Source organism: Dermochelys coriacea, chromosome 2 (genome assembly GCF_009764565.3).
Source record: "Dermochelys coriacea isolate rDerCor1 chromosome 2, rDerCor1.pri.v4, whole genome shotgun sequence".
In the NCBI taxonomy this organism is placed as follows: Eukaryota; Metazoa; Chordata; order Testudines; family Dermochelyidae; genus Dermochelys; species Dermochelys coriacea.
Window position 1 is genome coordinate 268,416,778 of NC_050069.1, and position 24,804 is coordinate 268,441,581.

The following is a 24,804-nucleotide window of genomic DNA, read 5'->3' on the forward strand; positions in this document are numbered from 1 at the left end:
GTGTGAGATCAGGCTGTCCCCTTCCGGAGTGCCATGGCAAATCTAATGCCCACAGGTGGGCAGGACTGAAACATGACAGTGCCATCGGTAAAGTGCCCCCTAACAGGGAGGAGTGCTGCTTACTGAACAAGTGACATCTTTCCCGGCTGTGCTCCTTGGAGGTCTCCCACCCATGTGCCTGACCCTGCTTTGGATGAGATCTGATGCCAGCCCCTCCTCCTAACCACTAGATAACACTTCCCTAGTAGGCTAAGACGACTGGGGCCTGGCACCACTCAAACATTCCAGGGGCTTGCTGGTTTATGTACCTAGCAACTTCCCATCTCCCACTCGATTAGGAGTGGACTCTATGCCAGCTAGATAAGAAAGTGAGTCTAAATCATTTGGATCACCCCTGCCTGCTCTGAGCCATTAGTTGTTAGCCATCTACCTTCCCTGGAAACATGACTGCGGGCTGTGCATCTGGCCATCTCGCTAGCTCACTAGTGCAGGGGCTAACCCTGGGCTTCTCCGTTCACAGGACGGAGATCTTCTCTGGCAAGGCAGTTACCCACGAGGACATCAAGTATGAGCAGGCGTGTATCCTCTATAACCTCGGTAAGGCCCTGGAGCCCAGCTGCTGGCTTGGCTTGGCAATGTGTGTTGCCCAGAGTGCCCTGGGGTTTGCTTGGCACCAGAGAAATGCCCTCCTCCCTGGCTAGCCCTCATTCTCTCCTCCACAGAGTCCATCATCCAGCCTGGTCCTGCTGTTCAATTGGGGGGAGGGGTGACAGCTGCAGGGGCATTCAGCCGATCTGCCCGCAGCCAGTGGTGACGGTCGGCATGAAGCTGCCCGCAGCTGGAAGTGCTGGGCCTTGGGAGAGAAGACCCATGACGTCTTGAAGTGTTACTGTGGTCACTGAGGACAATTGAGCCACTGTTTCCTTGGCTCTGGAAGATTCTCCTGGCCACGAAGACACCAGCCAGATCTGAACCCTGGCTGTGTTGTGTGTGCCAGGCACGAGACCCTCAAGTGAGGCTTCAGTCCAGGCATCTGCCGGTGCCCACGCTGCGGGTGAGGCTGATCTTCAGGGTCAGCTCCGAAGGGCTCTTCCCTGTCATTCTGATCGATGAACGACAAGCCAGAGCATTACTATGCATCACCCTCCCCCGCAGGCCAATCCAGGCCTTGTCTAGGAGAAAAGTTGCACCTGTTTAATTAAATCAGTTTGAAATTGATCCAATTCAGCTAGTGCAAACCCAGCTGGTTGTACTTAAACCGGTTTATCCCTCATGTAAATAGATGTAGTTTAGTTCAGTGAGCTATCAACTATCAGAATGAGCAAGGATTAAAATGGTATAGGTCAGCATGTCTCAAACTGGGCTCCGCAGACCCCTGGGGGTCCCCCTCCCTCCCAGTGCCTCCTGCACGCTATGGGAACAGCTGTTTAGCAGCATGTGAGAGGTAGAGGAAGAAGCGGGGACAGGGCATGCTCGGGGAGGGGGTGGAAAGAGGCAGGGAAGAGGAGGGGCAGGAGGTAGGGCCTGGGGGGATGGGGTGAAGTGGGGCGGGATCTGGGGCTGAGCAGGGGGCTTGGGTGTCTGCGAAAAAACGTAAATCAAAATGGGGGTTCTCGGGTTGCTAAAGTTTGAGAACGGCTGGTGTAGATGCATCGTTAAAGGGGTCTGTACTAGTGGATAGATTGGCTCTTTAAAGTTGCTAGACTAGCACTAGCTTAAATCAAGGTTGAGTCTGGCCCCTTAGGCTTCGAGCCAGAGCCTCAGCTTGGAGCTCAAACTGAGGCTGAGCCAGAGAAGATGGAGAATGGAGTCACGTGCTGGGCACTCTTTCCTCTGAGTCAGTGCGGATCCAATGCTCCAGGGTGGCGGTTGGGGTGCTGATTTTACCATGAGACATACAACAGAGATCCGGATCACTGGGTTTTAGAGCCCTGGTGCAAGAGTAAGAAAGGTAGCCCCAGGTGTTCGTGACAAAGCCCAGCTCCAGGTGGATGTTCCTGCTTCCCCAAATTGCCATAGCCCTTGTAACTGCAGGGGAAAATCTTCATTTCCTGTTCTGAACTGTTTTATGGTGCTGTGCATGGTTGCAGCGCTCCACCCCAGAAGTGGCTGCTTCTCAGTAGCTGAACTGATCGGTATTACTTGTATGTTTTATGTGGCTCGGGAGCCTTTGGAACAAAATGTGCAGTGTAAATGTAGCTGTCAGTCACAGACTGGCAGAGGGACTTTAATGCTGTAGGAATGCGCCAATGGCCTGATCTGAGCTTCCTGTTCCCAACAGGGGCATTGCATTCGATGCTGGGCGCCATGGACAAGAGAGTCTCCGAGGAGGTAAAGATGCTAAACACTTCGTGGTTCCCCCCTTTATCATGGGTGGTCTCTTCCAAACAGATGAGAGCACAGAGGTCGGCGATAGTTAATCTCTGGTGGGGACTGGTCACATTTACAGGTCCACGACCCCTTCAAAAATTGCTCTACGGTCTGAAGATTTTTGTGTTGCTCGTGCCAGGTGCTGGGATTCCCGGGACTGGGGGAGAGGAATGAATACAAGATTTTTTTTTTACATTGTGTACAGGTTTCTATAACTATAGCAGTGCCTGCAGCAAGCTCTGGGCACCTGGATATAATTTAACACCCCAATGTAACCCCACATGCAGTCTTCCCTCCAGCCAATAACAGAACCTCCCCACCCTCCGAGCAGCTGCCCAGAAAAGATGGGCCTGACCACATGCCCTGATGGCAAGGACCCCTCCTGGACAGTCCTGCCACCCGCTCCCTCCTCTCCCAACCTGGGGAGTTCCCAGCTGACCTGGTTCATGGAAGCATCACCTGGGAAGAGAGTCCCTCTGCTGACCAGCTCCCAAGCCATGTAGGAATTCACAGCTGAAAATCAGCACCAGCCCTGTCTGGCAACCCGATGGCAGCCAGAGCAAGGGGGTAACGTGCTTCTGCCTGTAATGCGCAATAGGTGCTTTTGGCACCCTCTCATCTGAGTGGTCTCATGGGCTCATCCCGTGTAGAGCATCATGGTCATCCAGTCTCCGGGTGATGAAAGCCTGGATAACTGGGGCAGGAGAAGGTTTAACTCCCCTTAAGATGGTAACATTTGGGGTTTTGTGAAGGCAAAAGGTAATTAAAAGAAATCCTGCTGCATCTCTCAGCTGTTGGTAAATTTCGGTAATCAAGGCAGGATGGCTTCTGTGCAGCGCCCTCTGCTTTAGCTTGGGTGCATTAGAGCCTTATGTGTTTCTTCTTCCTCTGCGGCGGCCCTGGCCAGGGCATGAAGGTTTCCTGCACCCATTTCCAGTGTGCGGCCGGGGCTTTCACCTACCTGCGGGATCACTTCCCTCACTCATACAGCGTGGACATGAGTCACCAGATCCTTAACCTCAACATCAACCTCATGCTGGTAAGGGTGGGCACTGGCTTTGCTGCTCACCATTCGTGCTGGGATCCAGTAGCTGGGCTCGTTAGATGCAGTTCATTTAAAGGGATCTCACCAAAGCTGACAAGGCGAAGGGAGAAGGAGACACGCTCGGTATTGGGCCTGGCATTGTCTCATTTTTCAAAGGCTAGTTGGAGTGGGAGCCACCCTTGGACAGAGCTGGATAAAGACGGAGTTGTCCCAGTACTTTGGAACGTACAGATTGTAAGCCTGCTGTCTGCTTAGAGGGAAATTGTCTGCAAAAAGTGGCCAAGAGAGGCTTCCGGTGTCTGTCCTTGTTCAGGAGAGATCTCAAAGTGCTGATGTAGGGGAGGAATCGCGAGTCCGGCTCCAGGACATAAGCTGATTTTCCCTGTTCTCCCCCCCCCCCCCCCACCCGCCAGGGACAAGGGGAATATTTTCTTCTCCATCCGCAGAGTTGCACGGGTGGCTGCATGCATTGTGGGGTCTGCTCGCTTTCCTCAGAAAGTGGCCAGTCCCCAGTCTGTCGGGCTGGGATACTGAGCTCTCGAGCCTAATGGCCTGAACAGTAAAGGGAGTTCTAAATGTCAAATCGGGAAGAATAAAACGTGGTAAGGAAACAAGTTGGTTCCAGTTTCCAAGGGGTCGGGGGTGGGGCTATTGACAGAGCAGGTGGAAATACCTTGACGTTGCCATCCTCCCTGTAGAGGAGAAAGGTAGAGGTGGGTGCGAAGGAAGCTGACCTGGTTGATTTGCATCAGGGGATCCCATTATAATGGCGCCTGCCGCTTGCATGCTCTTTGCTTTATCCATTCTCATGTGCAGCTCTGGGAGGCGTCAGACTGATAACCATTGTGTGGTCAGCACTTTGGCCTTGAAAGGGAGGAAGGGTTTGGATTTTGACTCTCCAAATGAGGTGGTTTTATTGGCTCAGCCGCACTGCCACTGTACTGGGGCTAAGCTGAGCGTAGGTGAAGTCCAGCCTCCATGGCCAGCTCACTTTAGCTAGGGGAAAGTGATGGTGGAAGTGTTTGACTTGATTGACAGCCCTAGGGATTGAGCAGACAGAGCCCTGCGCTGGCAGGGGCTGACCTACGTTTTTCAGCTCTGATCTCCAGAGCCAGTGCAGCCCTGTCCCCTAAGTGGGCCCACCAATGTACCTCAGTCCTAGGGTCGCCCCTGGAAGTTAGGGGGAGATCGGTCTCCAAGGCCATTCAGTCCGTGCTTGGCCTGAGCCCTCCAATGCGGCGGTGGGGTGAATCCGTGCGCTCACTTCACAGTGACTTAGGGTTCCCACGGATGTGCTGGCTTTGAAGTGGCAATGGAGGGGAGAGGCTTTCTATGCGTGGCTAGTCCCATGAGCTGTTCTGGCTCCTTCGGCTTTGTTTTGCATTGTAGCTGGTCTGTATCAGCCTCTCTAGCATGGTAGACTGGAGCCACTACTGAGTGACTCCTTTGGGGCTGGATGAGTTTGGTCAGGGTGACTTTGAGGAGCCCAGGAATGCGGAGCCCTGGGGAGAGCTGAGTGTCTCCATCGTTTTTCCTGGAAGGGTCAAGCTCAGGAGTGTCTTTTGGAGAAGTCGATGCTGGACAACAGGAAGAGTTTCCTCGTGGCCAGGATCAGCGCCCAGGTGAGTAACCCGGGGAGCTCTGCTGCTCCAGCGCCTTTCTCTCTGCTGCACTACGCTCTGTGGGCACCAGAACCATGATTGAGACGGATCCCCTCCTGCTGCCCTGCCACGTACAAGAATAACTCCATGGGAATCTCTGAAACCCGGGAACCAGCTGAGGTGGTTTGCAAGCAGAGAAGGAAATCCCTATACACAGTCATGGCTGTGCGGGTGGCAGAGTGGGGGACATTAGCTCTCTGCTAGAGCATGAGGGCAAGCGAGTAACGGTTTAAAGACCAAGCCTTTAAAAGTCAAATCATTTGAGTTAGTCAGTGTCTGAACTTGACACGATCTAGTCCGAATGAGGACGCTGGCTCAGGCCTTCCTGCGGCCGAGGGAGAGCCCTGTAAGTTGAAATACCTGGGCGCTGTGTGGCAGCCAGAACTCCAGCCTGCCGTTGCTTCCTGCAAAGGAACGCACGTTGGAAAACATCCCAAACATACATATAAAGTGATGGGGTCTAAATGAGCTGTTACCACTCTAGAGAGAGACCTTGGAGTCCTTATGGATAGTTGTCTGAAAACATCCACTCAATGTGCAGTAGCAGTCAAAAAAGCAAACAATGTTGGAAATCATTAAGAAAGGGATAGATAATTAGGCAGGAAAATATCATATTGCCTCTATATAAATGCATGGTATGCCCTCATCTTGAATACTGCTTGCAGATGGGGTCGCCCCATATCAAAAAAGATATATTAGAATTGGAAAAGGTTCAGAAAAGGGCAACAAAATGATGAGGGGTCTGGAACGGCTTCTGTATGAGGAGAGAGTAATAAGACTGGGACTTTTCATCTTGGGGAAAAAAGGGGGGATATGATAGAGATGTATAAAATCATGACTGATGTGGAGAAAGTAAATAAAGTGGTGTTTACTCCTTCTCATTACACAAGAACTAGGGGTCACCAAATGAAATTAATAGGTAGCAGGTTTAAAACAAACATTTTTTCACACAACGTACAGTCAACCTGTGGAACTCCTTGCTGGGGGATGTTGTGAAGGCCAAGACCATAACAGGGTTCAAAAAAGAACTAGAGAAGTTCATGGAGGATAGGTCCACAAATGGCTATTAGCCAGGCTGGGCAGGGATGGTGTCCCTAGCCTCTGTTTGCCAGAAGCTGGGAATGAGCGATGGGATGGATCACTTGAGATGACATGTTCTGTTCATTTCCTCTGGGGCACCTGGCACTGGCCACTGTCAGAAGACAGGACACTGGGCTAGATGGACCTTTGGCCTGACCCAGTCTGGCTGTTCTTATGTTCTTAACTGGCACTAGGGCTTCCTTTTGGGATTCTGATGCTGAGACTCCACCCTGAGATACCTCTTGACCGTCTCTCTCCATGTAGGTAGTGGACTATTACAAAGAGGCCTGCCGGGCTTTGGAGAACTCGGACACAGCCTCACTGCTGGGGAAGATTCAGAAGGACTGGAAGAAGCTGGTGCAGATGAAGATCTACTATTTTGCTGCTATCGCTCATGTAAGTGGGAATAACGAGGCTGTGCATTGGGAGTTCCACCCTGGCTGCCCCAGAGGAACAGCCTTGCATCCCTCCACTTGTGGGTGGCTGTGGCTGCTTAAACCCGCCAGGAGGTGATGGTCACCATGGGCGTGGAGTTCCTGCGTGTACCTGGAGACTGACGAAATTCAGTCTCCTGTAGAGAGTCCCCTGGCTGGCTTTGTAGGGCTTCAGTCAGTTTCTCTTGAGCCCTTCCCCGAGTGAGGACCTCTGCCATCAGCGGTTGTGTTTCTTTGCAGTTGCATATGGGAAAACAGGCTGAGGAGCAGCAGAAGTTTGGAGAACGAGTAAGTAAAACTTCGGGTTGGTTAATACTCCTGCAATCCAGCTGTAAACCAAGTTCCATCTCGCGTGGGCTTGACCTTTAACCCTTTGAAGGGTTGGGCTACATTGGGGGAACTCAACTGTCCATGATGCAGAGGACACATTGAAAGCTTTGGTGTCTATTAAACTGTAACTTGGAAGCCCCTGCTGTTTCTGCACCAATCCATGAGGCAAATAGCTGATCAGCCTCCCGTACCCCACATGAACTCGGGCACCATCTTTCTTGTTACTGTGTAAATTTCCAGCTAGGCTTGTTCTTTTGTTCTAAAACTCCACGCAGGTGTGCTGCCCATGGAGGGAGCTGTCCCCCAGCAGTGGCAGAGTTGAGCCTGAAAGCTTGTATATACCGGTGGATGTGACTTTCCGACCCTGTTCTCAGAAGAGAATCCACATTTGCATGATTGCCATTTTCCATGTGATTCCCATTGGGTGCAGTGCAGGCACCTCCAGAGATCTCAAATGCAGGATGTGACACTCGTCTGCTCGTGGGAACACCTGCTCTGGAACCTGGGCTGGAAGAACCGCAGCGTGTGATGGCAATAGCTGGATTGCTGAAGTGGCTGTGTGTGGCACTGCATTTCTCATGTACCTCCCTTCTCTAGAAAATGACCCATGGATGTCTCATGGGCAGAGTACCTTCATCTGGGTTGCTTGATTGTGCTATTAATTTGCTCCTTCTTCTTAGAAGTCCCTGCTGTATTTAATGGCGTTGGATTGTCCTAGGTATCTTTACACAGGGTTCGCTGGCCTATTTGGCTGCATATGGCACAGCAAGTGTGTGTACTCTTGTGACTTCTTCCCAGCTTGTAGAGGAGTTTGGCAGAACTTATCTCTGCTTTCTCTGCAGGTTGTCTACTTCCAGAGTGCTCTGGATAAACTCAATGAAGCTATCAAACTGGCAAAGGTAAGCCGCTTTCTTGTCCATGATACTGATTGCCTTTTAAAAAGCCCCTAATCGGTCCTCGGCGCGGTTTTGGGCCTAAATGTCTAGCAGTGCATTGTGAGCTCTTTCCAGTCGCTACTCTGGGCTCAAAATACAGTTTTTGAGAGTGCTGATAGTGCACAGTTGGTTGCTCGCTTTCTCCAAAGATTGTAGCAGCCTTATGCACTTTCAGAAGGAGACATCTGCTCTGTGCCATTGGAGCAGGGCTTGCTAGCTTTCAGATGGTGCAAAGCATTGGTTTCTGGCTTCAGCAGCTCTCAAGGAAACTTTCCAAGCACCAGCTCTGTGGAAGAACTTCCCAAGGGAGGTGGCGGAAGCCCCGTTGCTTGACGATAGGGAGCAGTTGTGCACTATTAGGGAGAAAGACATCCTGGTACCAGGTTCCACGTAGCCTATCTCTTGGCACCAAGAAGACTGATCACTAGAATAGGTGAGAATTTGTGCGGGCGGTGGTAATCAGAATGATGTGACTTTTTTAAAGCCTGCCTTAGTCATCCAGGGTTTGAAATGAATCCTCTGCCATTGGAAAGCTCAGGGTCCTGCTTTTCCAGTACAACAGGGGGTCTGTCTCCTGCCCTGGGGATTTGTGATTGCTGAGACCTAAGACTGGTGCCTCCTGGTTTCTAGGTCTAATGGGGCTTTTGGCTCTTGCACTAAGACTGAGTAAAGCCCATTCTGGATCTTCAACCAGGTGTCCTCTCCTTCCCTGGCCCCTGGCAGCCTACGTGCCTCTCACATTTCGGACCATGGGGGGAGGGTGGGGCTTAACTGACATCCTCCATTGCAAAGAAGGAACTTGTTGGTTTAACACAGCCCTGGTCCATACTGTGAAGCCCTAAGTTTCTACTGGAGGTTGCGTCTGACCCCACTCACTGTAGTACTGACTCCAGACGTGTTCTACGGCCCCGGGAGGGAGGGGCGGAGTCATTCATGATTTTACTACAGTGTCTTGAACCCGCTGCCCAGCTGGTGAATTTGGCCCATTTACATCACGTGATGCAGACAAGAAGTAGGTGGTGTTTCTGTTGCACAGAGGCCTGGAGAGGCCGTTGAAAAGCTCTCGGCATTGGCCTGTCTCTGCCCCCACCAAAGTCAGGGGTAAAACTCCCTTTGGGCCATGGAATGCAAGTTTGGCACAGGAGCGATACGCTTTGTGTTTATGGTGCTCCGAATCCCAGCTGTCCGTTGTGAATAACAAGTCAGCCTGCAGAATGCACCCAAGGGCTGGTGCCTGCCAGAGTCTGCAGGGAGCCTGCAACTGCAGCTCTGAGCTGTTCACTGCTCCTTTCATCTCCGCCGGCTGCTCATTCTGGAAGTAGGATGGGGGAAATGGGGAGGCGGTGAGGGGCTGCCAGGCTACTTCTGCCTTCAGATCACGGTTTGGTGTGTGGAGGGCAGCAGGATGCAGCATTCAAAAGGGCAGCTCAGGGTGTTACTGTGTGGCGTGGCAGGACTGGCTGTGTTAACTCATGTTTTTTGCCTCTTCTAGGGTCAGCCTGAAACGGTGCAGGAAGCCCTGCGATTCACCCTGGATGTGATCGGGGGAAAGTGAGTCTGCAACCGGAATTGCTTCTGGGACTAGAGTCTGTCTCTAGGCTCTCTGGGGTCAAACCTCTTTGCTGAATCTCTTCCCCCCCCCTCCCCCAACTGTTGCCACTTGCTGTGGGGAGCTTTGGCACAGGCCCTTCTCTGTGTAGGGTCTTCGTATATAGGGCCAAATTCACATGTGCTGCTAGTGAGTGTAGATCTGTACAGGGTCTTCTCATGTTGTCCACACTGTAGCATCTCAGTGCTGTGAGTAGCACGTTCAGTGACTAGCTAATGTCTGTCACATGTGGTTCGTCCTTCCCCAGAAGGAACTGGGTGGGGTTGTACCCAGTGAATGGCAGGTGAGGATCAGCCTGTAGAATAGAGATGGCTGATGGTGTCTTCTGAGGGCATCCGGTGGGCAACAAAACACTCCTCGTGAGGCTCCTGCCCACCTAACCCAGCAAGCTCACTCCTTGAGTCCCAGCCGGTCCACCTTTCCCCTCCCTGGACTTACACTTCAATTGTTTGTAGGTACAATTCGGCCAAGAAGGACAATGACTTCATCTATCATGAAGCTGTCCCTGCACTGGACACCCTGCAGTCAGTGAAAGGTAAGGCAGGGCAGGCCAAACCCAGGCATGTCCATCCCTCTGCTGCTGCCCACAGCTCTGCAAACCCATGGTTGGTGCATAAAGCTTCAGCCCCGCGCAGTCTGGGCTTTGGGCTGGAGTGAGGGGGTGGTGATCAGAGAATGGGGAAGAAGCCACTCTGAAAGGGAAGCACTTCGCGCTTTGCACAGGTATCTCGGTAATGGGCAGCGATGAGAACAGGCTGCCCCAGTAGCACAGGCGGGTTTGATACCAATCTCCAACCCCTTAGCACCACTGATGCCGCTCACGCCAGGGACTTCCTGCTCCCAGGGTCTCCATAGCACCTGCTGGAGGCGAACAGCTGTGGGTTACTTTGATCTGCGTTTGGTGGTAGGTGCAGCCCGAAAAACAGCCTTGGGCATGAAGGGAAATCCTGTGCCCTTGAATAATTCGCAGGCATTGGTGTCAGGCTGTTCTTCTCTATACCCAGGTGCCACCCTGGTGAAGGCCCTTCCCGTCAACCCCACTGACCCAGCTGTCACAGGCCCGGATATCTTTGCCAAGCTGGTGCCAATGGCCGCCCATGAGGCATCTTCGCTGTACAGGTGAGTGAAGGGGATCTCCATAGCAAATACTTCCCGAGGCAGCCCCGGGCGTCTGTGCGCTCAGTAATGGGAGGGTGCGGATCCTGCTTCGGGGGCCAGGAAGCTGGGTCCAGTGATTCCCTGCCAGAAAAGTGGCGATCTCTCTCGAGCAGGGACTTGTGGCTCTGATGAGGACGCGTCTGGCACTCAGCATGCCAAGGTGAATGGGAACTGCAGGAGGCTCACCAGAGACCTCCCCAAACAATCAGAACCCCCCACCCTCTCCCCACCAGGGCCTGGGTCCCCAGCACCTTGTAGGTGAGCGGCCGAAACGGGACACTCGGCTGTGCCTGTGTCTGCCTGAAAGGGCCCTTCCAGTGTCTCCAGTCCTGAGTGTTTTTTCCTCGGGTCTCGTCTGCTCGCTTCTTTCAGCCGGGCTCTCCAGGAGCTGCTGGAACAGGGCAGTGCTGGCCCCTGGCTAGCCGTAGGGCCGGCTCAGCCTGCTCCTGGAGTGCCTAAGGAAGGTTCGAGTCCTGAACAGGGTACCCAGCACAGGGCCCAGTGATTGTAAGTACCTTGGTTGGTCTGGGTGCTGAGGGGTTTTCTCTCGTCTGTCCTAGTGAGGAGAAGGCCAAGCTGCTGAGAGAAGTGATGGCGAAGATCGAGGCCAAGAATGACGTCCTGGAGTATGTGTGCTCTGAGACTGCGCTAGCGTGTGGGGTATTCCTCACTGGTGTGGATGGAGTTGGTCCCTGGCCAGTGCACACCCGACAGTGCGGGGGTCCCCCATTGCATCGCTGTTCTGCGTTTCCCCATCCCAGCTGATGGGAAGTGAGCTCTGCTCCCTTCAGCCATGGCCCAGTGCGAGGTCACCTCTCAGCAATGGTACCTCCCCCTGACCTGGCGTGGTGGGACAGCAGGTCTCCAAGGGTGACCCAAGGCACTGAAGGAAATGGGGCAGGCAACTCGGTACATGCTGCCTTTTCCTGAGTCAGTGCTGAGCCACTGCCCTAGAGGGTGCTGTGCTGCTGGAGCTCTCCTTTGGGAAGATCTGGAAACCAAGGCACTGGTGGACCCCACAGTTCCCATGGCCCATTCCTAATAGCTGGGGTATTAACCCTGGGTTCAGGCCCAGTTCCAATTTAGGTTATTACATTTTGCCTCCCTGGATTCACCCTGAGGTTTTCGCAAAAAGAACAGGAGGACTTGTGGCACCTTAGAGACTAACAAATTTATTTGAGCATAAGCTTTCGTGAGCTACAGGATGCATCCGATGAAGTGAGCTGTAGCTCACGAAAGCTTATGCTCAAATAAATTTGTTAGTCTCTAAGGTGCCACAAGTCCTCCTGATCTTTTTGCGAATACAGACTAACACGGCTGCTACTCTGAACCCTGAAGTTTTATTTGTCTGTGAGGTGCTTCCCTTCCCTTCCTGTCCTGAACTGTGTCGTGCGGTGTGTGCTGTTGTGCTCCTCCCCAGAGGTGGCTGCATTTCCATGCTGGCGGAGGTGACCATGGGTGTGCGTTCTGTAAAGCCCTTTGGGATCCTTCCTGTTTCTCATTTCTGAGAACCATGATCCCACTTCCAAGAAACTGGCTCCAGCGTCTGCAAATGCTCCCATCCCCAGGGATGGTGGGGCTGAGTCTGGGAAGGGTTCTCCCGCTGCTCAGAGGGCTCTCCTTTCTGTCTGCAGCCAGTTCATGGACTCCATGCAGCTGGACCCTGAGACGGTGGATAACCTGGAAATGTACAACCACATCCCCCCCATCCTGATGGAGAAATGCGCTGCACTCAGTGTGCGGCCAGACACAGTGAAGAACCTGGTTCAGTCCATGCAGGGTAAGATCCGATGGCTTGTGTCTGGGGGAATCCAACGGAGGAAAGGCCAGTGAGTCATGGCAAAGGGGTCTCCCTGGGGGCTGGGGATCTGACTCCTGGGCTCTATTCTCTGCACCTGATTGACAAGCTGCCTCCTGTCTCTGCCTCTGCCTCCCCTGGTATGCTGGTGAAGTTTGCTAATTTCACTGGGACAAACGAGACCATTCGCTGCACGTGCCCGAGCACGGCACCCCAGGTGGAGCCGGCTTGGTCTCCAGTCGTGCTCAGGGGCCTTGTCCAGCCTCACTGGAAACACCTCCAGTGTCCTAATGCCTCTGGGTCTCTGTCCCTCCAGTGCTTTCAGGAGTCTTCACCGATGTGGAGGCCTCTCTGAAGGAGATCAGGGACCTCCTGGATGACGACGAGCTGCAGGACCAGAAGCTGCAGGAGCTGCTTGGCAAGCCAGGTTCTCCTCCTAGCCCTTCTCCGGGGCTGGCTGAGGTCAGCAAAGAGTGGGCCAAGTACATGGAGGTGCACGAGAAGGCCAGCTTCACCAACACAGAGTTGCACAAAGCCATGAACCTGCACATCAGCAACCTGCGACTGCTGAGCGGGCCCTTGGAGCAGGTGCGGACTGCTTTGCCCGCGCCGGCCCTGACGGAAGGTGAGCACCCAGCGCCATGGCACCCTGAGCCTCGCCCCTCCCTTGGAGAGCTCTGGCTAGGGCTGAGCTGCACCGGCTCGCTGGCCTGGAGGCATTAATGCTGAGATCTTTCCTTGGTCTTCCCTGACTCTCGCTGCCCCAGAAGAATTAATCTGCTCCTGCTGTGGGCCCCAAGCCAGTGCCTTCCCTCCTGGCCTTGTCCCTCCCATGCTTTGGGCTCCAGCTGGGTCCCTCTGCAGTGCTCTGCTGGTTCCCAGCCTGTGGGGTCAGATGAAGAGCTAGTGATGGGGACACAGGCTGGATCAGGAGGCAGGTTGGGTCTAGACTCCAGGTGAAATTTCTGACCTACTGAGGCTCTGTCTGTCTGTGTTCCAGAGCTCGGACACCCCCCTCCCCCAACTCCTGGGTGGCTAGAGAGAGAGCTGAGACTTGCAGGGCTGCAAGAACCTCTAGGCAACTCGGGCAGAGCTAAATGGTTGCAGGGGCCTAGTATTAACTGGCCAATCAGCGCTGCCGAGCGTGCTGCCTGCTGCATGGCTTAGATTAATAGTGACAGGGCAAAGCTTTGCTGCAGGTCCTGGCGTGTGAGGATCGGAGCTGTGGGTGACGGGTGGAGTGTAAAGGGCAGAATGCCTCCAGCTAATGTCACACCCTCGCTCTGGCTGAGACCCCGGATCTGCTCCCCGGGGCGGAGTCCGATCTGACACCAGCAGCTTGCTCGTCCTGTCTTGCTGCAGGGCTGGGTGAGTGGGCTGGGTTCGGTGGTGCCTCTCCATCGCCAGTCCTTTGAATTTCAGCTGGAGACTTCCTGGGGGACTGTAGGAGGCAGGAGGCCTGCTTGGCTTCTGGACCCTGAAGCAGGGGGCCAGGTTCCACTGGCACCAACAGGAGTGGTACCTGCCTGTCCGAGGGATCATTTTCCCAGGGGGTGGCTGTAGCTAGGTGAGCCGGGTGACCGCAGTATGGAGCCTGTACAGAGCAGGCTCCTCAGCGGCTTGGGGAGTGCCCCCAGGTGGTGGTGGCTTTCTCCTTCCTCCCGCAGACGACAAGCAGGTGCTGCAGAACTTGAAGCGGATCCTGTCCAAAGTGCAGGAGATGAAGGACCAGCGGATGTCCTTGGAGCAGCAGCTCCGTGAGATGATCCAGAAGGACGACATCACCACCTCCTTAGTGACGACCGACCGCTCGGAGATGAGGGTGAGGCTCGGAGCCGAGTGCCGAGCTGCTGCCTCACCTGGGACTGAGCCGAGCCTATTACGTTCCAAACAGACTTCAAACCCCCCCCGCCACTTGCTGATCCTCCCTGTCCCTGCCTGCTGGCCGTGGACACATCCCCTCTGGAGAGGAGTGATCTCCTGGGCCATTTCCGCTGCTCTCCGCACTCCTAGTGCGCTAGTATCTCTGGTCAGAGCTGATGGTAGCGTCTGTGGTGCCCCCCAGTCCTACAAAGGGCCTTGCTCCGCCCTGCTAGGTATCATGCTTCTATCACGGCCTCTTCCTGCCACTGTCAGTCGGCCCCAGCCCTTCCCGCTGAGCCCCCCAGCCTTGCGTTGCAGCCCGGCTCTCCCTCTGACCCTAGCGCGTTCCTCTCGCCCCTGACAGAAGCTCTTCGAAGAGCAGCTGAAGAAGTACGACCAGATCAAGGTGTACCTGGAGCAGAACCTGGCGGCCCAGGAGAACGTCCTGAAGGCCTTGACGGATGCCAATGTCAAGTATGCGGCGGTGCGGAAGGTCCTGGCCGAGGTGGAGCACAAGTGAGTGGGCAGGGAGCATGGCGTCGCCTGCAGGGGGCAGTGGCGGTCGCTGAAGCAGAGTCCGCTCCTAGCACGCAGCGCTGGCCTGTGCTGTGTAAAACGAGGGGTCTGCCATCTCCTGCTCTCCGGTGTGGAATGCCCCCCAGCCAGCCTGAAGCCAGCCGCTCGCTCTCTGTGCGCTAGCACCTCTTGGCTGCCGCGATGAGAGGGGTGGGGTCTGCAGGCCCTCGCCTGCCCCTCCACTTTTCTTGTGCAGAGATCCACATCCCAGCTGGGCCCGTGGTGGTTGCTGCTGACTTTGCCTGCCATGCCCCATGGCGCTAACCCCAGGGCGCCCATAGGCTGCCCCCCAGCAGGCCCTAGTGTTTGTCTGCTTTGAGACTGGTTCAGCTATAAACCAGAGGGGTGGTCCCCCGGGGCTGTCAGTGGAGGAGAGGAGATCCTGGGCCCCCCATGGGCCAGGTCCCTGATTGGAATGGGCCGGTGCCATGGCTGGGGGGTAAACAAACCAACTCCAGGGGTGGGGCGCATAGAGGCCAGTGAGCCTTGCTCTCATGCCCCGCCCCCGCAATTACCCAGGTTCCCAGGACTGCTCTGTTAATATCGCCCCCCCATGCATACCCTGCATTGACTCTCCCAGGTGGAACACCACGCTGCAGACACTGGTGGCCTCCTATGAAGCCTACGAAGACCTGATGAAGAAATCTCAGGAGGGGAAAGATTTCTATGCAGATCTGGAGAGCAAAGCGGCCAAGCTCCTGGAGAAGGCCCAAGCGGCCTGCCAAGCATCTGAAGCAAGCCGGCAGCAGGTCCTGGAAAGGTAGGTCACTGCCCCAGGTCCGGCCCACCTTGGGGGGTGGGTTCTGCTACTCCTTGCGTCTGCAGTGGTCAGCTCGTTCGCCAAGTTCATGCTTCTCTGTGGGGGGGCTGGGCATGCCGTAGAGCTGAGAACCCGAATGTTGGGGTGTTTCTTTCAGGCTCCCCCAAGTTCCCTAGCATGGGAGGTTGACTAGGAGCGGTGCAGAGACCGAGTGGCACAAGAGAGCCCTTAACAGTGACACGACGGGGCCTGGGGATGAAATCGGACTTGCGGGGTGGATGCCTCAGCCCATCCCTTAGGGTTGTAGCTGGGTGTCAAGGGCACAGAATCCACCACTGCTGCTGGCTGACTCAGCAATAGAGCCCAAACCCCTCTCCCCTCCCCGTTCCCACAGGGGGGTCCCTGCAGGAGAGGCTGGAGGCACCTTCTGCCAGCGCCCATGACTCTGACACTTAGAGCTGGGCTGGTGGGTGAGGGAGCGCACAGCCTCTCCGTTCAAGGCACCGGCGCCGGGTTTTCATCACGTGCCTGCTCTTGCTTTGGCAGAGAAATGAAGAAGAAGCCGCCTCCAAGGCCCACTGCTCCCAAACCGGCCCTGCAGAAGAAGGCCTCTGAGCGGGACCTGGACCTCGCAGCCGGCCTGGACGGGGCAGACCTGCAGCAGCTGGGCTCCCTCTCTCTGGCCGACCTGCCGGAAGAGCTCCGGAGCTTGCCCCCTGACGTGCTGGCAGCGCATCTCACCAGGCTGCCTGCGGACGCCATGGCTGCCTTCTCCATCAACCCGGCCTTCAGCAGCGGTGGCATGAGGCCCCCAGGCCCGGAGGCTTTCCCGGCCGGCGCCCGGACAGCCAATGCTCCGCTACAGCGGCCAATGGCAGCCCAGCCAGGCATTCCCTTTAACCCTGCTCAGTTCAGTGCTTCGGCCCCTCTGCCAGGACACTACTTCCCTGGCAGGCTGGCGACCCCCCCACAAGGTGCCCCTGGGAGCCCTCTGCAAGGCCCTTTCCCCCCGCAGACCTACAGCGGGCCCCCTGTGCTGCCATCCCAGGCGATACAGCCCCACAGGCCTCCAAGTTCTGCCCCATCACCCAGCCCTCAGCTCTACCCAGCTGGCACCCTGAGGAGAGGCCCTGGGCACCCCAGCCCTGCCCCTGCCCCCATTCAGCCCGGCTATGCAGGCCCCCAGGTGCCTCCCCAGAGATCCTCCCCCCAGCATGTGCCCTTGCCTGGCTCTGCTCCAGCTCCTATCACCCCCAATGCCACCTACAGGATGGGGCAGCCTGTCTCCTCCTGTGGGGCTCTGCCAGGCGGCCTCCCCACAGCCATGGGCCCACCCCAGCCCCCCCGGTTCAGTGGCCAGGCCCCAGGAGGCAGCGACGGCCCTCCTCACCCCCTTGGGGTCCGCCCGGCCACCACAACTGTCGACAGCATCCAGGCGCCGATTTCCAGCTACACCGCGCCCAGGGCCGTGGGCGGGCACATGCCCCCGCAGCTCACCAGCCAGCCGCCAGGGCTCCCTCCTCAGGGTGGCTTCCTCGGCCCGCCCGCCCAGTTCCCCTACGCCCAAGGCAGTGTCCAGCCATTCGGCCAGCAGCCCCAGCCCCCATTCCCAGCGGGGCCGCCCCCTCTGAGCTTCCCCCAGCAGCAGTACCTGCCTCAGGCCCGGGTCCAGCCGCTGCCCGTGTACCAGCCGCAGGCCCAGTTCTCGGCCCAGTTCCCTGGCCAGCATTCGGGGCTAGCCCACGTTTCTCCCCAGCCTCCCAGCCCTGCCCAGATCCATGGCCAGCTGAGAACACAGCTCTACCCGCTTCCTTCTCAGGACAACCCCCCTCACCCCTTCCCTGCAGCTATGCCCTGTGGGCCTCCCCCACGGGCTCAGAGCCTCCCAGCCGCTATGCTGGCCCCGGCGCAGCAGCTCCACCCTCACCCCTCGCTGGCAGGCATGCAGCCCATGCCAGCCGGCTCCTCAGCTCAAGTGGTCTCTGCACTGCCCTACTGTCCTGCCCCTTCTGCCTGCCATCCGGGGCCCCCTACAACCCAGTTGCCGCCTGGCTCCGCCATGCCACTGGCTGGTCCCCAGCCCCCATCTTCGAGTCAGTCCGGCCCTCACCATGTCCCATCTTCCCCCAGTCCCGCTCTGAGCCAGATGCAAGGCGGCGTTATCGTCCCGGGTCCTGCCATCCCTTCACCGGCACCGTCCCCCCAGCCATCCCTAGCTATCCAGCCTCCAGCCATCTTGCCTTCCTCCGTGCCCGGTGCCCCTTCCCTGCCACAGCGACCCCCCCCCCTCGCTCACCCCCGGCACGGTCCCGCTGGCACAGTGCCCTGCTGAGGTCCAGTTCCACCGGCAGAGCTCTTCCACAGACGATCTCCTGTCTTCAAGCCCCGAGAGCCAGCACGGGGGCTCCAAGACGGCAGTGAACCAGCCGCTGCTGCAGCCCACCAAGGCAGATGCCAAGGAGGGGCAAAAACCCAAGGCCGTTCAGCTAATTGAGAACGACCCGTACGAGAAGCCCGAGCATATCATGAGGCTGCTTTCTGAGCTGGATCGGTTCCGGGGCGTGGTGGCCAGTCTGGAGAGGCCTGTCCCCGGGAGCGTCCCCGAGCTGGACAGCATCTGGAAGGAGCTCCAGGATGCCCAGGAAAGGGATGCCCGGCAGCTGTCCATTGCCATCGCCCGCTGCTACTCCATGAAAAACCGCCACCAGGACATCATGCCCTATGACAAGAACCGCATCGTTCTGCAGTCGGGCAAGGACGACTACATCAACGCCAGCAAGGTGGAGGACCTGTCCTCCTACTGCCCCACCATCATCGCCACCCAGGCCCCGTTGGTGGGGACGGCCTCTGACTTTTGGCTGATGATCTACGAGCAGAAGGTCTCCCTCATAGTCATGCTGGTCTCAGAGCAGGAAATAGAGAAGGTAGGATCTCCAGGAGCTCCTCAGGGCAGGACTTTCTCAGCTGGCAGCTTCTGTGAAGGGGGGCAGGAGGGGTAAAGTGGACGGTGATCAATAGTTCTCTGTGCCCACTTGCTTGAGACAAGGGAGCAGTAGGCTGGGTCTTAAGGAAAGCTTTTGAACGAACAGGGTCGTTACGCTCTGGATCAGGCTTCCCAGGGAGGTGGTGGGTCTCCGGCAGGAATGGTCCAAGTTTACTTGGTCCTGCCTCAGCATGGTGGGGTGGGTTTGATGACTTCTGGAGGGCCTTCCGGCCAGCCAGGGTGGGGATGGTCTCACTCGAAAGCTGAGCTCCTGGCCAGTTCTGGCTGGGTGTTGGCATGGAGCCTGCTGGTGGGCACTCTGCGTTGCCTTGAAGATGACGATGACAATGCCAGCAGGGGCTTGACGGGTCACGGGAGACGGGGTGGGAGACATCGCCTGTGTTCAGGAGACAGCGCTGGGTTGCTGATCCACCCAGCCAAGCTAGAGCCCCCCAGGACTGTACCATCCACAGCTATTGGGGTAAGTAACATATACCTGGCATTTTCTGTCCCAAGTGGTGTGTGCCGGGATGATGGTACCTGGCCCTGAAATGCAGCCACCTCTGCATGGAATATGATGGTGCGGAACAACCCACCGCATCACTAGACTAGACTTGGGCCAGGAGATGAAGGATACTGTGTCCGTGACCCTGTGTGGCAGGGGAGGGTTTGGGAAGGCAGCCGGTGACACCGGGGAGAGGAACTTGGCCAGGGCCCCAAGGCTGCCAGTTCCTCTGAGCAATTTGTTGGTCTGTGCCCCGGAGCCTGGGGCAGGATGGCCCTGGAGTTGTGTTCTGGGCTGGGGGGGGGGGGGGCAGGGCCAGTGGCTCTGGGCTGGGGGGGGCTCCACTCTTTGTGTTGTGCTCCTGGGCTCTGTTCGCTGTGTGCTGAGCCCGGTCTCTCGCCCCGCAGCAGAAGGTGGTGCGGTACTTCCCGCCGGAGCGGGGCCAGCCCATGATACAGGGCCCCATCACCTTGATCCTCACCAGCCTGAAGGTCGCCCCGACGCACGTGGAGAGGATGATCACTCTCCAGTTCCGCGACCAGAGCCTGAAGCGCACCGTCATCCACCTGCAGTTCACGGCCTGGCCTGAACTGTATGTGCCGCGGGGCGGGGGACCTGTCTGGGGGGCTGGAGAAGGGGGGCAAGGCCCTGGGGGCTCCTGGTACACTTGTGCTGGGGGAATAACCCAGCTGACTGGATCAGAACTTCCCATCGCGGGGGGCTGGGCTGCAGGTGCTCTCTTGGGGCAGAGCTTCTGTTCCCTCCCAGCCTGGCTGTGGAGCCTTGGGAGCCCAGCTGGTGCCCCCCAGGGCCCTGTGGGGTGGCATTGAGGGAGATCTCCTCACTAGCGGCACCATATGCCCTACCAGGCCCCTGGGGGAGAGGGAAAATCAGGTCCTGTGCCACTGGGAGGAGCGTGGCACCTCCCAGGATGGGGGTAGAAACCCTCCCCTGCATGGCTTGGCGGGCCAGGTTCTGGCACTGGGCACGGCAGGTCCTTGCCCACTCGCCAGCAGCTCCTCCCTTCCTCCTGCAGGGGCCTGCCCGACAGCAAGGGGAACCTGCTGCGGTTCATCCAGGAAGTACACGGGCACTACCTGCACCAGCGCCCCCTGCACACCCCCATCGTGGTGCACTGCAGGTAAGGCAGCCCTCCCGGGGCCAGGTCCGCCGCTCAGCCCGAGCTAGGGAGCCAATCGCTGCAGCTGTCAGGGCCCAGTGTAAGGCCCAAAGCAGCGGCCCATGCGGGCACCGGGTCTCCCCCAACAGGCGGCTCCCTTCTTGCCGGGGCATCGGAGCAGGGTGGGCGTCCTGCCCATTTGGAGCAAACCTCCCTCCTGGGCCAGAGCAGCCCAGCGTAGAAAGCCAGCGCATTGCTGGGAGACTGCAGGGCTGGCCCTTTCCCCAGGAGTTCCCAAGCTAGACTGCAGCCCTGCTGTGCGTGGCAGAGGATACCCCGAGCCCCCAGCCCAGGGTCTGGCCCGTGGGGAGAAGGGACACTACCTACAATGCAGTGCTGGGTAAGGGGCCAGGGACTTCCTGTTCCCCTGCTCGCCCAGGCTTTGGCAGGGTTCCCTGGTGATGCCCCCTGGGCACTCTCTTCCCACCAGCTCTGGGGTGGGGCGCACCGGCGCCTTCTGCCTGATGTATGCAGCAATGCAGGAGGTGGAGGCCGGGAACAGCATCCCCGACCTGGCCCAGCTGGTGAAGAGGATGCGACAGCAGAGAAAGCACATGCTGCAGGAGAAGGTAACGAGCTGGGGGGAGGTGGGGGCCCAGGCAGCAGGCAAATGCCCTGATGTACTTCGAAGGGCCGAGTCGGCTCTGGCCGTTCCTGGCACCTGGGCACGTCCTTCGCCAGCTTTTGGCTCAAGGGACTTCGCCGGCTGCTTCTCTTCCAGCTGCATCTCAAGTTCTGCTATGAAGCTGTCCTCAAGCATGCCGAGCAGGTGCTGCAGAGACACGGGGTCACCACGCCGGCCCCCAGCAAACCCCCCAGCAGTGCCGCCCAGAAGGTGTGTACCTGCGCTCCTAGGCGGTGGGCAGAGCGGGGCTCTGGAGACGACCCCCCGCAGGCTCTGCTTGTCCAGCGCCAGGCCAAGCAGCCTCTGCTGGGGCTCCGGTGCCAGCTCTGCGTGGGCAGGCAGGACCAGCGGGTGGTTTAGTCTCTCTAGGCGGGAGGCTGGGCTGGGCCTGTCTGAGGGAAGCACCTGGGCCGACCTCGCTTCTCTTTCAGCTGTACCTGCATCAGGATCCGCAGGACCTAGTGCTGGGCGGGGACATGCCCATCAGCTCCATCCAGGCCACTATCGCCAAGCTGAGCATCAAGCCCCCCGGTGCCAGCCCGGAGCCTCCCCCAAACTGGCAGCTGCCCGAGCTGGCAGCAGCGCCCGAAGCTGCGAGCCCAGGGGCGATTCCTGCAGCACCCGACAATGTCGCCCAGCCCAGCCTGACGGAGCCCGTACCCCCAACCAGTGCTGAGCTCCCCCCCGCCCACTCCGCCCCCACCATGCCTGTGCCACTGCCTGAAACCGAAAGCAGCAACCATGTAGAGGAGAGACCCAGCAGGGAGCCTTCAGTCACGAGCCTGGCTCCTTCCTCTTCCTCGCTGGAGCTCCTGGCATCGCTGACCCCTGAGGCCTTCTCCTTGGACAGCTCCCTGAAGGGCAAGCCGCGGATGAGCAAGCAGAGCTTCCTGCAGCCCCAGAACGGGGAGGGGCTGAGGGGGCCCCGGCCTAGCGACGACCCCCTCAGCATGCTGGACCCACTGTGGACACTCAATAAAACCTGAGCCAGGGGGCCGGGCCTGGCCTGGCTCTGGGGATATGGGCATGCACAGCCCCTCTCTGGCCATGCTAGCATGCCCCTTCTGTTGCCCCCCAGTGTGATGGCTGGAATCTGGGGTGTTGGACCACAGCCTTTGTCCCTACTCAGCCCTGGGCTTCTGGGAGGGCTGAGAAAGACACACACAGCACTACAAGCCTGCGCAACACTCAGTGCCTGGGCCCCCTGCCAGCTAGCCCAGGGTGACCCCTGCAGCATGGGCAGCCAGCCTTCCCTTCCCCTCCCCTCCCTTGCTTCAGCTACAGCCCCTCCAGCCCAGCTGTTCTGCGGGCTAAGCTAGGGCTGCTGCTTGTCCCCAAGCACCTCGTGCAGCAGGGAAAGAAGGCCCCACTGCTGCTGCTCCTGTCTGGGGTTTGGGCTGGGCCCTGCAGTGCCCCCTGCTCTTCCATTCACAGCCCCCAGGGGAAGGAGCTGAACCCCCAGAGCCTCCGCCCCTGGGGCCTGGAAAATGCTGGCTGCTCTCCAGGCAGGACCCCTCAACTCGCAGCCCCCATAGAGGGCTGCTGGCTGAGAGCCCCCAACTGGGACCTGCCAGGGCCCAGGAAGCCCCCACCCCTGAGGGTCCTGGGGCAGCCTTTGGCAGGGGGAGCAGGTGCTGAGGGGTGTCCCTGACGCTGCCTCCCCAGCTGCAGGAAGGCTTGTTCCAGCCAGGGGAGGGAACATGGTGAAGCTGCCCCAGGTGCCTGCCTGGAGGCACATCTGGCTCGCTGGCTGCAGCATGGCTCCCTGCCCCTCATGGGGCCCAACTGCCCTTCCCCCCCCTTCTTGCTCCGGTGCTGGGGAAGAGCTGAGCAATTCTAGTGTGCCCCCCACTTGGCCTCAGTTGTTCTCTCCCCTCCCCCCTGCATGTGGCAGCACAGTTTAGATGAGGGTTTTAATGCCTGGGGGGCTTTGAAACCCCCTGGACCAGGCTAAAGCCTTAATGCCCCTGCCCAGCATCGCAGGGCTGGGGGCAGCTGCTGGCGTCTGTGCTTATGGCACTGCGGGTGCCCAGCTGGCCATCGGCCCCGGGCACAGCTGCCAGCCCTGCCCCAACCATGTGGTGATGCCTCCCTCAGCGCTTCTCCCTCCACCTTGCCCAGCGTGTGCTGCAGGCTTCCCCCTCCGCCAGGCGCACACCCTGCCGCTGGGACTGGGGGCCTGGGGTTCCCCCTCAGCTGAGCCCAGCTGGGGCCTGTCTCCTGGTCTGGTCGCACAGCTGTGAGGGGCAGGGGGTTGGTACAGCGAGAGCAGGGGCTGGGCCTTGCGCTCTCAGCCTGGGTAACCTGCAGGCTGCCCGAGCGCACCTAGAGCTGGGTAACCCCAGCTGGGTGGCACCCTGCACTGGCACAAGCAGTGCCACAAGCACTGGCAGCTGAGGCAGGTTTACGCAGCGGGGCCCCACGTACCAGGGGGCTTGATTTGCTGGCAGCAGGGCCGGGGAGGGTGAAAAGCGCCAAGGCCCCTGTCCCACTGGGTGGGAGGAGGGGGGAGTACGCGGCGCCCGACAGTAGATCGGAGATGGGTCATTCCTTGTGTCTGAAAAAGTGTCGATTCTCTGCACCTTCCCCGAGCTCTCCAGCTGCTGGGCGTGAGATGCTGGCTGCGCATGGAAGTGGAGTCAATGTCCACCCCCTGGGGCTGTCCCACAGAGCCAGCGACTGTCGCGGGGGTGGGGCAGGCAAGGTCCCAGCCGCTGGGTTGGTCTCTCCTGGGCCTAGCAGCGAGTGGCCAGGGAGAAGGGCTTGTTCTGTGTTAAGCTGTGGGGCTGACAGAAGCAGGAGCCCTGGTCAGCCTTGTCCTTAGCAAGCCCTGGGAGTGCCCATTGCTGCGGCGGGTGGCGGTGGGACCTTGATTGCTTAGGTAACTAGTTCCCACCTGGGTCTCGCCTGCATCTCATACTGTACAGCCCCCCCCCAGGCTTCAGCGCTGGGCCCTGGGGGGTGCAGCTGCGACTGCCTCTGGCAACCTGGGCTGGGCAGAAATGGCCACGGCGCCCAGCCCTGGAGCGTGTGCGATCTCGGTTCCTCTGCTTTTGTACAAATGTAACATTGTCCGTCTCCATGTTCTGATCTGACTCTGTAATTAGAACTGACTTTTTCAGCTCTTTGCTACTCCAATAAATGGATGATTTGCTCTGGGCCGCAGGGGGCATTGTGGACCTGAATTAAACCCTGGTGGAGTTGGGGGGTGGGGGAATCCTGTGCCATGGCCACACCGGGAAACGTGTGGCACGGAACCCCTTCCCGCTTTCCTGTTGGACTGCCTGCGTGGGCTTTTCCAGTCAAATGGGGCTGGAGTCTGAGCTCACCTCTCCAGGTGCTTGCCCCAGGAATGGGGCAGGGAAGCTGCCACAGCGTGTGCTGGGGGCCTGGCAGGCTTTCATAAGTGCCAAATCACCCGCTCACCAGATTCCAGCTGCAGATGGACTGAAGCAATGGGTCTAGTCCATGTGCATTGCAGTCCTGCAGCTGGCTCTTGGGTCTCCCAGAGCTGCCATGCTGAGGGAGCCCCCGGGGATTGGAATCGCAGCGCCTTTATTTCTGCTCATGCTTCACGTGAGGTACTTCGACCCCATCCAGCCCCACTTGCCCAGATCGAAGTGGTGGGAACTAGGTAAAGCGGCTGGTTGGGGTGCACCAGAGCCATCCAGCTCACGCCAGCGTGACTGTGTTTTGGCAGGGCTAGCAGGGGTGTGGTAAATAGCAGGGTCTCCTAAGGAGCTGTAGGGGGACCAGGGCTTGTCAGTGTATTCAGCAGGAGCTGGAAAGGGGGGGGGGGGTAAGTGAGATGGCAAAATTTGCAGTGGATATAAGATTATTCAAGATAATGTCCAAAGCTGGCGGGAGTGTTACAAAGAGCTGGCATGGGCCT

The 24,804-nt window shown here is 58.1% G+C and overlaps 1 protein-coding gene across 1 annotated transcript in view; it reads left to right on the forward strand.

Moving 5' to 3' along the window:
• The window catches only part of PTPN23 (protein tyrosine phosphatase non-receptor type 23), a 41,968-nt gene extending 18,951 nt beyond the window's left edge, over positions 1-23,017 (forward strand). The window contains 23 exon segments of the mRNA XM_038390221.2: positions 521-597; positions 2,282-2,331; positions 3,278-3,409; positions 4,957-5,037; positions 6,421-6,552; positions 6,831-6,878; positions 7,763-7,819; positions 9,348-9,406; positions 9,920-9,999; positions 10,469-10,583; positions 11,183-11,248; positions 12,257-12,402; positions 12,737-13,045; positions 14,088-14,242; positions 14,648-14,799; positions 15,440-15,619; positions 16,166-17,897; positions 17,899-18,543; positions 19,515-19,699; positions 20,144-20,248; positions 20,718-20,856; positions 21,009-21,122; positions 21,344-23,017. Of these exon segments, the coding sequence (XP_038246149.1) occupies positions 521-597; positions 2,282-2,331; positions 3,278-3,409; positions 4,957-5,037; positions 6,421-6,552; positions 6,831-6,878; positions 7,763-7,819; positions 9,348-9,406; positions 9,920-9,999; positions 10,469-10,583; positions 11,183-11,248; positions 12,257-12,402; positions 12,737-13,045; positions 14,088-14,242; positions 14,648-14,799; positions 15,440-15,619; positions 16,166-17,897; positions 17,899-18,543; positions 19,515-19,699; positions 20,144-20,248; positions 20,718-20,856; positions 21,009-21,122; positions 21,344-21,898 (5,314 nt within the window). The 3' untranslated portion in view covers positions 21,899-23,017.
• Positions 23,018-24,804: the final 1,787 nt, after the last annotated feature.